The following is a 13,258-nucleotide window of genomic DNA, read 5'->3' on the forward strand; positions in this document are numbered from 1 at the left end:
ATGAAACGATATAGCGTGTAAATTTTGCGCGAGAGATATCTTATATGTTCATCCGTGAAAAAAAAAAATTCAAACAAATACATCATTAATAAAATATGTGAGACCGTGTAAAAAAATCTTATTCTTTTAATAATACAGTGGAAGATAAAGCCAAGCAAGAGAAAGGTAAGGAACAAAAACAACAATGTCAACGCAGCCGTTACTAACCATATTAATTAAACAGTTTGCTAGCATTTTTAGACATAAAATTAAGAGCGTGTTTAAATAAACAAACATTCAACTAAATGTGTGTGTGTGTGCGTGTTTTTTTTTAATCATATATTTTCTAGAAAATTAATGTTAAGATGTCAAAGTTATTTAAATGTGCTCGATCTCCCGAAGGTGATAATTAATTATTGCTTCCGGAAAAGTATTAATAGTTATTATCATTGTTATTGTTGTTATATTTATCATCATATCTTTCGTTAATCATGATCATCATTATAATCACGTACATAACTAAAATCATTTTTAATATTGTTTTATTTATTATTTTTAATAAAAAGAATGACACTTCCTATAATTTCACAACTATTCCAACGGGAATTATGAGAATTTTTATAAATCCCATAATATATACCAATTATATGATTAATTATCAGGGAATGTAAATCCAAACTCATATATACCGACTACTTGCTTATTCTTCTAACATAGCTAAGTACATAATTTTATTATAATTATATTTATACTTTAAAATTTATAATACACATTCATTGTTATTTTTTTTATAGTATATACATTCATTGTATTCTTTTGAAATGCATCGTAAATTTATTTTATTTAGTTTGAAAAATAGAGAGAATATATATACATAATAAAATAGCAACTTGTCAATGCCCACTTTAATATCTACAGTGAGAAAACGTTTTTTTTTTGTTTAAAAATATTTATTCCAAACAAAAACATGTTTAATTTTTATTTTGAACAAACATATGTTTCACTCTAAATAGACACACATTAATTTTCATTGAAAAAAGAACATACTTTTCCTATAACACAAAATCTCCCGTGAGATGATATCATATATAAATTTTATGAGATGGATCTTCTATTTAATTCACTAATTAAAATATTTTTATTGTAAAAATATTATTTTTTTTATGATAAATATGAGCAGGATTGACTCGTGTAGAAGATAAAGATCTTTAAGACTATTTCAAAATAGACCTATTCTTTCTATAATAAGTAGAAACAAGAATAAAAATTCATAAAAAATGAAACAAACAAAAATATTATGCATATACAAATATTATTTATATTTTATTTAATATTATTATATATAAAAATAGAATGTAAATAAATATAAATACCTGGAACTGTTATTAAGAAATAGAGGCCTCCACCAAGCCCAAAAATCCATAGAATCCTTGATTTGGATTTGTTTCCAAAAGCCAAAAAAAAAAGAAGATTAATTTGCTTTAAATGGCCGACTGCATATTTGGCAGTTTCTTGGCCACGTGTCCGCACACCATTGACTTCAACAAGTGTGTCTATCGCCAAATCGCAATCGTCCATTTCATGATCTCATCCCATCTGAATATTACCCAAAAAAAGCTAAAAATAAAATAATAATAAAAAATAATAATATCTTAATACATATCTCCCACTCCCCACCAACCCCAAACGGTGAACCTACTCCAGTCTCCAGCTCCTGACCACAGCCGGCCGATCGATCAGTTGAATTTTGATTCGATTCCATGGCCGAGAAGTCGTTCAAGTACGTGATCCTCGGCGGTGGTGTGGCAGCTGTGAGTGTTCATTCCTCGTATCATCTTCTTTCGTAGCTTAGCTTTATCGATGATGTATCGCGTGTAAACTGCGTTTTTATGTTTCATTTCTTGTTCTCGTCGTGAGCTTGTTTTTGGCAATTCATCAACTGTTTTGTCAGAGTAGATTTACTGGCATTGACATGAATGTTTGCGCAGGCTTTGTTTTCTCGGTTGCTGCATAAGGGAGAAATCTCTGCTTATAGAGAATTCTGGTGGTCTAAATAATTAACTCGTTTGGTTTAAAGAAGTTAATGACTGGTGCATTGATGATTGCCTTTTGATTGTACCAATTAGTTGTTGGAAATGCCACCACACCAATCTAACCAGGCCCAAACATCATGTTTTCGATAGAGTCTATTGGTTGTGTTGTAGAGATCCTTGTATTGAACTCTCTTCATGATTTCAGGGGTATGCTGCCAGGGAATTTGCTAAGCTGGGTGTTCAACATGGTGAATTGGCTATCATTTCCAAAGAGGCGGTATGCGTTTAAGTATATGTGCTGAGACTTGCTGGTCATATCCCTCGATGACCTTGAACTTGGTGTGACAAAATTGGCTACCTTGTGCTGCCAAATTTTGAACTTGGTAGATAAGATACATGTTAGGTTTTTACTTGGGTTTTTCCATTTCGCATCATTTATCTATAGTGTAAAAAGTTTACTTCTGTACAACCTGAAATTGTTGTTTCCCAGTTCTGCAATTTTTTGTTTCTGAAATCCTTCTTAACTATTTGAACATTATACTCCTTTTTATTTTCGCATGTTTAGATGGATTTCCATATTCCTAAAAAGATTTTTATGTTCTCTTTGTCTGTCTGTGATGAAAAACTCAGCAGTAGTAAACTTCAAGAATTTTTTTGTTGCCAGATTCTTGGTAATAAGAAAGAGTACTAAAATACTCTTCAGAGTTTCATTCAATCAATGCTTTGTTGGCCAATGTTGATTGTTTCTTATTAGATTCTCGTGTGGCTTTTTTGTACTGAATATCAAAGCATGCGCTAAATGATTGTTTCAGGTGGCTCCTTATGAACGTCCAGCACTTAGCAAGGCATACCTTTTTCCTGAGGGTAGGTTGATTATGTTCAGTTTTTCGGTCAATAGCCAAGTACCAGGTCTCAAAATAGACCTGGTTGCTCTTTAGCTAACCATGTCCTTATAGACCTGTACAAATGCAATACCACGAGTAAGAATATTGCTATGTCACTCCTGCACACTAAAGAAGCAAACTTTTATAGACCTGTGCAAATGCAATACCATGAGTAAGAATATTGTTATGTCATTCATGTGCATCAGAAAAGTGAACTTCAACAGTATATTAGTTATCCACTACATAATTCTCATAGTTAAAATATAGTAACGTCGTTTTATGATAAACAACAATCTTTATTTTTCACGTTTCTTAGCAAGTTTGAACTTTCATGTTCACATGACCACGCTTTTCCTTCCTTCGTATCCGAGTATCTGCAGTCTAATCAGAGATATTTATAATATACAGCTGACTTTATTCAGCTTTTGTTTCCTTCAGGAACTGCTAGACTTCCTGGTTTTCATGTCTGTGTTGGAAGTGGAGGAGAGAGGCTCCTTCCTGAATGGTACACTGAGAAAGGTATTCCCTTACTCTATATCACAATTCTTTACAGTAAATGCTGTACATAATTTGTCAACTTATGCACCGTTCACACAAGCTTATCTCAATCTTGCCAGGGATATCTTTGATTCTTAGCACATAAATAACTAAAGCAGATCTTGAATCGAAGACGCTCATCAGTGCAGCTGGTGATATTTTCAAGTATCAAACTCTCGTTATAGCAACGGGGTCAACTGTTAAGCATCTTTCTTCGAAAATTTTTCTTGCAGATAATCTTTTTATTCTTATTTTGATGGCATTGGCTGTGGTTCAAACCTTTTAAGTTCATTTCATTCAGGTTCTTCGTTTGACTGACTTTGGTGTGCAAGGGGCTGATGCCAAAAACATCTTCTATCTGAGAGAAATTGATGATGCTGATAAACTTGTTGAAGCAATCAAAGAAAAGAAAAATGGAAAGGCGGTGATTGTTGGCGGAGGATACATAGGTCTGGAGCTAAGTGCTGCTCTGAGAATCAATAATATTGATGTCACTATGGTTTACCCAGAACCTTGGTGCAGTAAGTTACTTTGCTTTGGGTTCCATGTTTTAAGAAGTTCGAATAGTTGCTGCCCTGAAGGCAACTGATACACATACGATCAGCTACCGATGATGCTAAAACATGATTTTACAGTGCCTAGGTTATTCACTGCTGGTATAGCTGCCTTTTATGAAGATTACTATGCTAACAAAGGAGTCAACATCATCAAGGGCACGGTCGCTATTGGATTTGGCACCAACGAAATTGGGGAGGTAAATTCTCTCTATAAAACTCCACCATGGCGGGACAGTGGTCTCGACTAAATTTGGATACAAAAGCCTTTAGCTTAAAAAATCACTTAAATAAATCCAGCTTTCAAAGTGCTTTTAATAAAATAAAAAAAAACAGAAGCGGTTTTAACATTTGGATAAGTGTTGAAAAAAAAAAATTTTTTAAAAAAAATTTAAATACAAACAGAAGCCAAAAAGCCAAAATTTTTTGCTTTTAAAAAAGCACTTAAACAAGTGATTTTTTAAAAATTGCTTTTGTAACCAAACAACTAAATTTTAAGAAAAAGTGTTTTTTTTTTGGTTGGCTTCCGTAACCAATCGCACTCTAAGAGACTGTACCATCTTTCAGGTTACGGATGTAAAACTTAAGGATGGCAGGGTGCTGGATGCTGATATTGTTGTTGTTGGCATGGGTGGAAGGCCACTTACTTCCTTATTCAAGGGCCAGGTTGAGGAGGAAAAGGGTGGAATTAAGGTGGGAAATTTCAAACTGTCATTTTCTCGGTGCCTAACCTTACTTTCTTGCCAGTGTTTTGATATGCTATCGCCTCTTACTGAGCTTATTATTATAATCACCAGCATTGTGTGTTGTATTATATTGTTAAAACTTAGACTTCAGTTTGAACATAGTCTAACCTTTTGTCTGTAGACTGATGGTTTCTTTAAAACGAGTGCTCTCGATGTATATGCTGTGGGTGATGTTGCTACTTTCCCCATGAAACTGTATAATGACATCAGAAGAGTCGAACACATTGACCACTCTCGTAAATTTGCTGAACATGCTGTAAAGGTGTGTGACATTTTCATATGCATGCCTTTTTTTTAACAATGCCAAAGTTTTTAATTTGTACTCAGTCCAAACTCGCATGTTATCATGCAGTCAATTTTCGCTGATGAACAAGGAAAATCAATTGACGAATATGACTACCTCCCATATTTCTATTCCCGTTCATTCGACCTGTCATGGCAGTTTTACGGTGACAATGTGGGAGATACTGTGCTCTTTGGTGACAGCAATCCGACGTCTCCGACCCACAAGTTTGGATCGTATTGGATCAAAGATGGAAAGGTAATTGGTGCATTTTTGGAGAGTGGCACTCCTGAAGAAAACAAGGCGATTACTAGAGTCGCACGTGTCCAGCCCTCAGTTGACAGCTTGGATCAACTAGCCACAGAAGGTCTAATATTTGCCAGTAAAATATGAATGATTTTTTTTATATTGGTCAAGTTCAACTGCTTATTTTTTCTGTATTTCTTTGCACTGTACGTGGTGTTCAATTCGATATGAACATTGGTTTGTTCAGCTAAAACACTGTTTAAGATAAGATGTCTTTTATTTTTACTACGATGTTGGGTAAGATAAAATTTACGTCTTTGCGTTTCTGTATTGAACAAAAGACATTAAGATCGGATCGAGTCGAGTACTTTTAGGGGTTGTAACTTGTATGCCTTACCGAAAATCCAAAATCTTACACCTTACCGAAAATTTAGGCGGCATAAGAAAATCTTATACCAAAATCGCATCAAAACTTTTTGTATAACGTTTTATACCGAAAAAATATAATATTTTTAAAAATTTATAATTAATTGTTAACAAATATTATGTATTTTAACAATTTTATTTATTATTTTTGAAATTCGGTGCGTCGATATATAATTTTGAATTTCATATCGTTACCGTATCCAAATTTTCACAATAACATCGATATACTGAAAATTCGATAATATTTTCGATCGTTACGGATTTTACCAATTTTGCTTTTAAGAAAAACATTTAACAAATTAGGGAGTGTGGCGCAACGAAGACATGACCGCATACTTAATATACATACATATATGTTGTTTGAAGTTTGTTGAGATTGGTGGTTACAAAATTAACTAAAACGCGTTTTAGCTTTTAACGTTTCTTTGTACATATAAATAGAATATGAAGTCTAGCATTGTAAAGACAATTTCATTTTTTCTTCTCTCAGTAAATGATGAAGCTCTTCATCGGCAGTTACTTGTTCTTTTTTCTCGAGTTCTTTAACATGGTATCAGAGCGCTTGGTTGATTGATCATAATTGATCAATTTTTTTTTTCAGATCCAGATTTGCGATTGTTTTTTTGTTTCCAATCGATTTCTTTCAACATATTCATCAATACGATGATCACTGGAGCTTTTGATGTTGCGGATCCGCTTCACATAAATCCATCTGATACACCAAGACTCAATTTGATCAATGAGCAGTTGATCGGAACTGAGAATTACGGAATCTGGAGTCGCGCAATGTTGATTGCACTTCGTGCTAAGAATAAGATTGTGTTCATTAATGGTAGCTGTAAGAAACCAGATCCTGAATCAGACACTGTTACGCCTTAAACGCATACAAATCTCGTGTTATGAGATTAATGTTTTTAATGCATTAACAAATCTCATATTATTATGTTTTGATGATTACAAAACTCGGTTAATTGTTACTAACCATTTAAAGTGAGACTTTGCAGATTAGATCATATTAACAATCAAATTCTTGGAAGTTACTTTGAAGTTGTAAAAGAAATGGACAAGGACAAGCCAATATTATAAAGCAGAAACTTGCAAAATTCACCGGGCACTTTTCGATCATCCAAATCAGATCTCCAACAGTGAAAATCAAGATCAGGATGTTCTCAAGCTTCTCTCCAAATTTCATAGCAATCCAACGGCTGGATATGGAGATATTATTTTTTTTAACAAAGCTGCACAGTACTTACTTCTGCAAGGAATGAACTATGAAGACTCAACTTCAGAAAATAACTAGGAATGCTTCGGTTATTAAAATCCAATCTCCACCGATCACATAGATTTCCATGATGTTTTAAAGTTTGTATCCAAATTTCAAATCAATCCAACGGCTGGATATGGAGTTATGATTTTTTCAAATATGTTGAACAGTAGCTATTTCTGCAAGGAGCTAACTGCTGAAGTATCGGATTCAGAAGACTATTGGAATCGATGGAGGCATCCAAATCCAATCTCCACCAATCACGATCAATATCAGGATGTTACAAAGATTTTGTGTTAATTTCAGGCCAATCCAACGGATGGATTGTGGGATTCGAATTTTTGAAAAGTAATGCTCAGAACAAAAGCGAGAACGTGATTTTGCGACTTCCGAGATTTACTGGATGTGTTTGGTTCTTTCAAATTCAATCTCCACCGTTCCGATTGAATATTGCGATGTTTTCAAGCGACTGTCCAAATTTGAGATCAATCCAATAGTTAGATTGAGAGATATGATTTTTTCAAAAAATCTGCTCAGTGCTGGAAAAAGAAGGCAGCGGCGCCTACACTTTGTCTCTACTCCTTGGCTTCCCAATAAACGCTCCAAGCACACAAATTCAAATTCAAATCTTTGCCAACTATAAATAGAGGCTTGCCAAGACCATTTAGAGACATCCCAACTCATTTCTTCTCTCATTTGCAAGCAATATTCTCTCTACCAAAGTGCTCAATCAATATTTGAGAGTTATTTATGAAAATAGTTTGTGAGTTGGTTGTGCTATTGTTGTAAACACTTAGTGTGAAGCCAAGTGTATTGTGAAATTGTTGTAAACACTTGAGTGTGAAGCCAAGTGTTTTTGTTGAGGCTATCCTTGAAGCCATTAAGGCCAAGTGTTCGAGTTGTATCGGCGCGGTGATCGTGTTGAGTTGTAAAGGCTATCCTTGGAGCCATCAAGGCCAAGTGTTCGAGTGCTAGTGGATCCTTGATTAATCGTACTTAACCAAGAAGGGGAGACGTAGACGATTTATCGTCGAACTTCCATAAGCAATTCCTATCTCTCTTTTACTGCTTTATTTACTTTACGCATTTATTTACCGCTTTATATTTGATTGCTTTACTAGTCTTCCGCTTGCGTTTAGTATAATCGCTTTAAATTGCTAAAGTTGCCAAAGAACCTAATCTCTCCCCCCCCCCCATTAGGTTCTAACAAGTGGTATCAGAGCCATTTGAAAATACTTTTCAAAACCTTTTTATGGCAAACCTAGCAAGTGATTATGCTCAAGGGCAATCTACTAATCGTCCTCCTCTTTTCAATGGCATAAACTACGGGTATTGGAAAAATCGTATGTCCCTATATATCCAATCCGTAGACTATGACCTATGAAAAGTGACGGTGAAAGGTCCCTATACACCTATGAAAATAGTTGATGGGGTTGAAATTCCTAAGGGAATGGATGACTTTTCAAAAGAGGACATGAAATTAATTTCGCAAAATGGTAAAGCTATGAATATCTTGCATTGTTCCTTAGATATGAACGAGTACAACCGGATATCAATGTGCTCATCTGCTAAAGAGATATGGGACAAGCTAGAGATATGTCACGAAGGCACCAACCAAGTGAAAGAAACAAAGATTGACTTACTCCAACTCAAATACGAAACATTTGAGATGGAATCCAACGAAGATGTTGACACCATGTTCCGAAGGCTTACTCAAATCATCAATGAGTTAGCACAATTGGGAGAACAATATCCTACCAAGCAAGTTTGGAGGAGAGCTCTTCGTGCCCTACCAAAAGAATGGGATGCAAAGAGAACCGCCATCATCAAATCCAACAAAGGGGACACTGCCGCCTATGATCTTGATCAACTACATGGGACCCTAAAAACCCATGAGTTAGAAGTGTCCACAAGAAAAGAATCAAAGAAAGAAGATGTCAAGCACAAAGGGATAGCCTTGACTACACAAGTCAAAGAAGATGACGATGATGACATGGCTCTCTTCGCAAGAAAATTCAAGAAATTCATGCGAGGAAACAAATTCAAAAAGGACAATAAACCTGAGAAAGAAGTGACCTGCTACAACTGTCAACAACAAGGTCACTACGCCAATGAATGCCCACTCAAAAAGAAAGTGGACAAAGGAAAGAAGAAAGCCCTACTAGCTACCTGGAGTGATAGCGACGACGACGACGAGGAAGCAAACCTCTGCTTAATGGCTAAAAGTGATGACATCGTCTCTGACGACGATGACGAGGTACCTACTTACGATGAACTCTTACATGCTTATAAAGATATGTTTGATATGGTTAAGGTTCTTAGAAAAGAGAATAGAAATCTTAAAAAGGAATTAGAAACTAAGGAGCATGATAACCTTAGACTTAAGGATGACTTAGATCACTTAGAAAAATCTTTCGATAAATTCAATGTGAGTAGCAATAAATTGAACAACCTACTTAGCATGCAGAAATATAGCTTTGATAAGGGAGGAATAGGCTATGATAAAAAGTCTATAGACTTTGCTAGTCTAATAGCTAAAGCTAAAATGAGATCAACCCCTACTTGTTCTTATTGTTGCAAATCTGGTCATGTTAGACATAAATGCAGATCATTGAAATATCAATATGTTCAAAAGAGCTATATGAAATGGAGGCCTAAGAGTACTTAACAACTCATTAGTCGGCATTATGATATCACAATCTAAGGGAGTTCAATATAGACCGGCTTAAAAATGTCTTGACTTGCGGCTGGTCTCCCTGTTGAACGTTTCTATGTCCAAGGAAATAGGTTTTTAAAGTGGCCATATGCCCTACCTACTACTGGGAGCACTCTTGGAAAGTGGCGATGATGTTGCTATGAGAGACTGAACTCTTAAAAGTCTATTTTGTATCTCTCTTTTCTAACATTGTGGACCCAAAAGAACTAAAGGGTACCAAACTCAATTATTTTCAGGGAAACAAGAAAAATGCTCTCCCTAGCATATGGTATCTAGACAGTGGATGTTCTAGACATATGACGGGGAACAAGGATCTTCTTCAATCAATCAAACCAAAGGAGAAGGGGACTGTCACCTTTGAAGACAACAGCAAAGGAGTAATTGAAGGCATCGGCTCAATAGGTATATCTAATTCTTGTCTAATTGATGATGTACTCCTAGTGAAAGGACTTAAGCATAATCTACTAAGCATAAGTCAATTGTGCGATAGAGGTTATGAAGTCAAATTCACTCCCCAACACTGCACTGTATCATTTATTAGTGACAAATCCATAAATTTCAAAGGATATAGAAGTGAGAACGTTTACAAGGTCTCTTTAAATAATTTATCTTTATCAAATATAAAAAGCCTTGTATCCGTGAATGTTGATAACAACATTCTTTGGCATAGACGATTGGGTCATGTTGGTCCTAGTACCATCGAAAAACTTTTAAAACTTAACTTAGTCGTTGGTATGCCAAAACTTGATTTGAAACTTGATTCTGTTTGTGATGCGTGTCAATTTGACAAACATACAAGAGAATCTTTTAAAAGCAAAAATTTTGTATCCACTTCTATGCCCCTTGAACTTCTCCACCTAGATCTATGTGGTCCCTCGAGGAACGCTAGTTTAGGAGGAAAGCTTTATGCGTTTGTCATTGTAGATGATTTTTCACGTTATACGTGGACATTGTTTTTAGCTCACAAAAATGATGCCTTTGAGTATTTTAAAACTTTTGCTAAACGAGTTGAGAATGAGAAAAATCTTTCAATAAAACAGATCCGTAGTGACCACGGAACTGAATTTCAAAATGAGAATTTTTCAAACTTTTGTATAGAAAAAGGCATCGGTCACAATTTTTCTTGTCCTAGGACTCCTCAACAAAACGGGGTCGTTGAGAGGAAAAATAGGACACTAGTAGAGATTGCAAGGACCATGTTATGTGAGCATTCTCTACCAAAATATTTTTGGGCTGAAGCAATGAACACTGCCTGTTACATCATCAATCGCGTATCAATAAGGTCAATTCTCAAGAAAACTCCATACGAGTTATGGAGGGAGAGAAAGCCTAACATTTCATTCTTTCGGGTTTTTGGTTCTAAGTGCTTTATTCACAACAATGGTAAGGACAACCTTGGCAAATTTGATGCCAAATCCGATAAAGGTATTTTTCTTGGGTATTCTACTACAAGTAAGGCTTATAGAGTATTCAATAAGCGCACCTTACTTGTTGAAGAATCAATGCATGTTATATTTGATGAATCTTTGTTAAATATTTCTCGCACTAACAATGATGATATAGAAATACTTGAAGAAGAGATGGTTTCCTCAAGCTTAAATGATATAGATGCTACAGTTGAGGAAACACCACTTCCTAAGGAATGGACACATCACAAAGATCATCCTAAAGATCTGATAATTGGAAGTCCATCAAAGGGAGTATCTACTCGCTCTTCTCTCAATAATATTTGTAATCATCTTGCTTTTGTTTCTCATGTTGAGCCAAAATGTGTTGATGATGCTTTACTTGATGATTCCTGGATTATTGCTATGCAAGATGAGTTAAATGAATTTAAACGCAATAATGTTTGGGATCTTGTTTCTAGGCCGCATGATAGACCTGTGATAGGTACTAAATGGGTGTTTAGAAATAAACTTGATGAGCATGACACCATCACTAGAAACAAGGCTAGGCTCGTAGCTAAAGGATATAGTCAAGAAGAAGGCATTGATTATGATGAGACTTATGCTCCTGTTGCCCGTCTTGAATCCATTCGTATGTTACTTGCTTTTGCATGCTCTAGAAATTTTAAATTATTTCAGATGGATGTTAAAAGTGCTTTCTTGAATGGTGATTTGAAAGAAGAGGTCTATATTGAACAACCTGATGGCTTTGTTGATAATTTGTTATCTGGTCACGTATATAGACTCAACAAAGCTTTGTATGGATTGAAACAAGCTCCTCGAGCTTGGTATGAAAAACTCTCTTCTTTTCTTATTACCAATGGCTTTACTAGAGGAATTGTTGATATTACATTGTTTACTTTATCTAGAGATAATGATTTGCTTATTGTGCAAATTTATGTGGACGATATCATTTTCGGTTCTACTAACGAAGATCTTTGCCAAGAATTTTCTAAGCTTATGCAAGATCACTTTGAGATGAGCATGATGGGGGAACTTAACTATTTTCTCGGATTGCAAATCAAGCAGTGCAAGGATGGGTTCTTTGTGAACCAAAGCAAATACATAAAGGAGATTCTAAAGAAATTCGGGATGGAGAACACAAAATCATCATCCACACCGATGAGCACAGCAATCAGACTCGACAAAGATGAAAATGGTAAACCTGTAGATCAATCTTCCTTTCGTAGTATGATTGGCTCCTTACTATATGCTACTGCAAGTAGGCCAGACATTATGTTTAGTGTATGCCTGTGTGCACGATTTCAATCATGTCCAAAGAAATCACATTTGTTTGCCTTAAAACGCATTTTTAAATATCTTTCAAATACTCCAAATCTTGGCTTGTGGTATTCGAAAAATTCTTTCTTTGATTTAAAAGTTTACTGTGATGCCGACTTTGGTGGATATAAGGTGGACCGGAAAAGCACTAGTGGAACCTGTTTCTTTTTAGGAAACTGTTTGGTTTCTTGGTTTTCCAAAAAGCAAAACTGTGTTGCGTTATCAACGACCGAAGCCGAATATATGGCTGCCGGTAGTTGTTGTGCGCAAATTCTTTGGATGAAGCATCAATTGCTCGACTATGGCGTCTCTTTTTCAAAAATCCCTATTTTCTGTGACAACACTAGCGCCATATGTCTTACAAAGAATCCGATTCAACATTCGCGCACCAAACATATTGACATTCGTCATCATTTTATTCGTGACCACATCGAACGAAATGAAGTTGAACTTCAATATGTTGACACTAAAAATCAAATTGCCGATATTTTTACAAAACCACTAGATGAAAATACTTTTATTCGTTTGCGTGGTGAACTTGACATGATTGAGTTGTAATCACTTGTGAACATAAATAAATTTAATGTCATATTAAGGGGGAGCTTAATATAAAATTTGAGCAACTTAATTTTGGATAATACAAATTAATTGTATTTATTCAAAGTTATAAAGCTCACATTTTATGTGAAATTTATGTGTTGCTTTTTAGAAATCATATTCAATTATCATGTTTTGCATTTACTTTTTCAGTCTTTTTGATTATCACAAAAAGAGGGAGAATTAGTTTGGTTAAATACTTTAACTAAGGGGGAGAGTTAAATTGCTTAAATGCATAGAGAATAAAAAAAATTGGTTATTTGATAA

General features: G+C 35.1%; 2 protein-coding genes across 2 annotated transcripts; both read left to right on the forward strand.

The window, feature by feature from the left end:
- Positions 1-1,650: 1,650 nt before the first annotated feature.
- On the forward strand, positions 1,651-5,546 carry LOC140882564 (monodehydroascorbate reductase-like). Its single transcript, XM_073288637.1, has 10 exons — positions 1,651-1,790; positions 2,218-2,289; positions 2,825-2,876; positions 3,335-3,415; positions 3,514-3,632; positions 3,735-3,954; positions 4,069-4,187; positions 4,555-4,680; positions 4,855-4,995; positions 5,086-5,546. Exons 1-5 carry the CDS (start codon positions 1,740-1,742, stop codon positions 3,537-3,539), a joined length of 282 nt encoding a protein of 93 aa, XP_073144738.1. The 5' UTR covers positions 1,651-1,739; the 3' UTR covers positions 3,540-3,632; positions 3,735-3,954; positions 4,069-4,187; positions 4,555-4,680; positions 4,855-4,995; positions 5,086-5,546.
- LOC140878119 (monodehydroascorbate reductase-like) lies at positions 4,044-6,567 on the forward strand. The gene is made up of 5 exons (XM_073281726.1): positions 4,044-4,187; positions 4,555-4,680; positions 4,855-4,995; positions 5,086-5,383; positions 6,290-6,567. The coding sequence occupies exons 1-5, from the start codon at positions 4,044-4,046 to the stop codon at positions 6,565-6,567; spliced, it is 987 nt and encodes a 328-aa protein (XP_073137827.1).
- Positions 6,568-13,258: the final 6,691 nt, after the last annotated feature.

The sequence above is a fragment of the Henckelia pumila genome, chromosome 2, assembly GCF_033568475.1.
Source record: "Henckelia pumila isolate YLH828 chromosome 2, ASM3356847v2, whole genome shotgun sequence".
NCBI lineage: Eukaryota > Viridiplantae > Streptophyta > Magnoliopsida > Lamiales > Gesneriaceae > Henckelia > Henckelia pumila.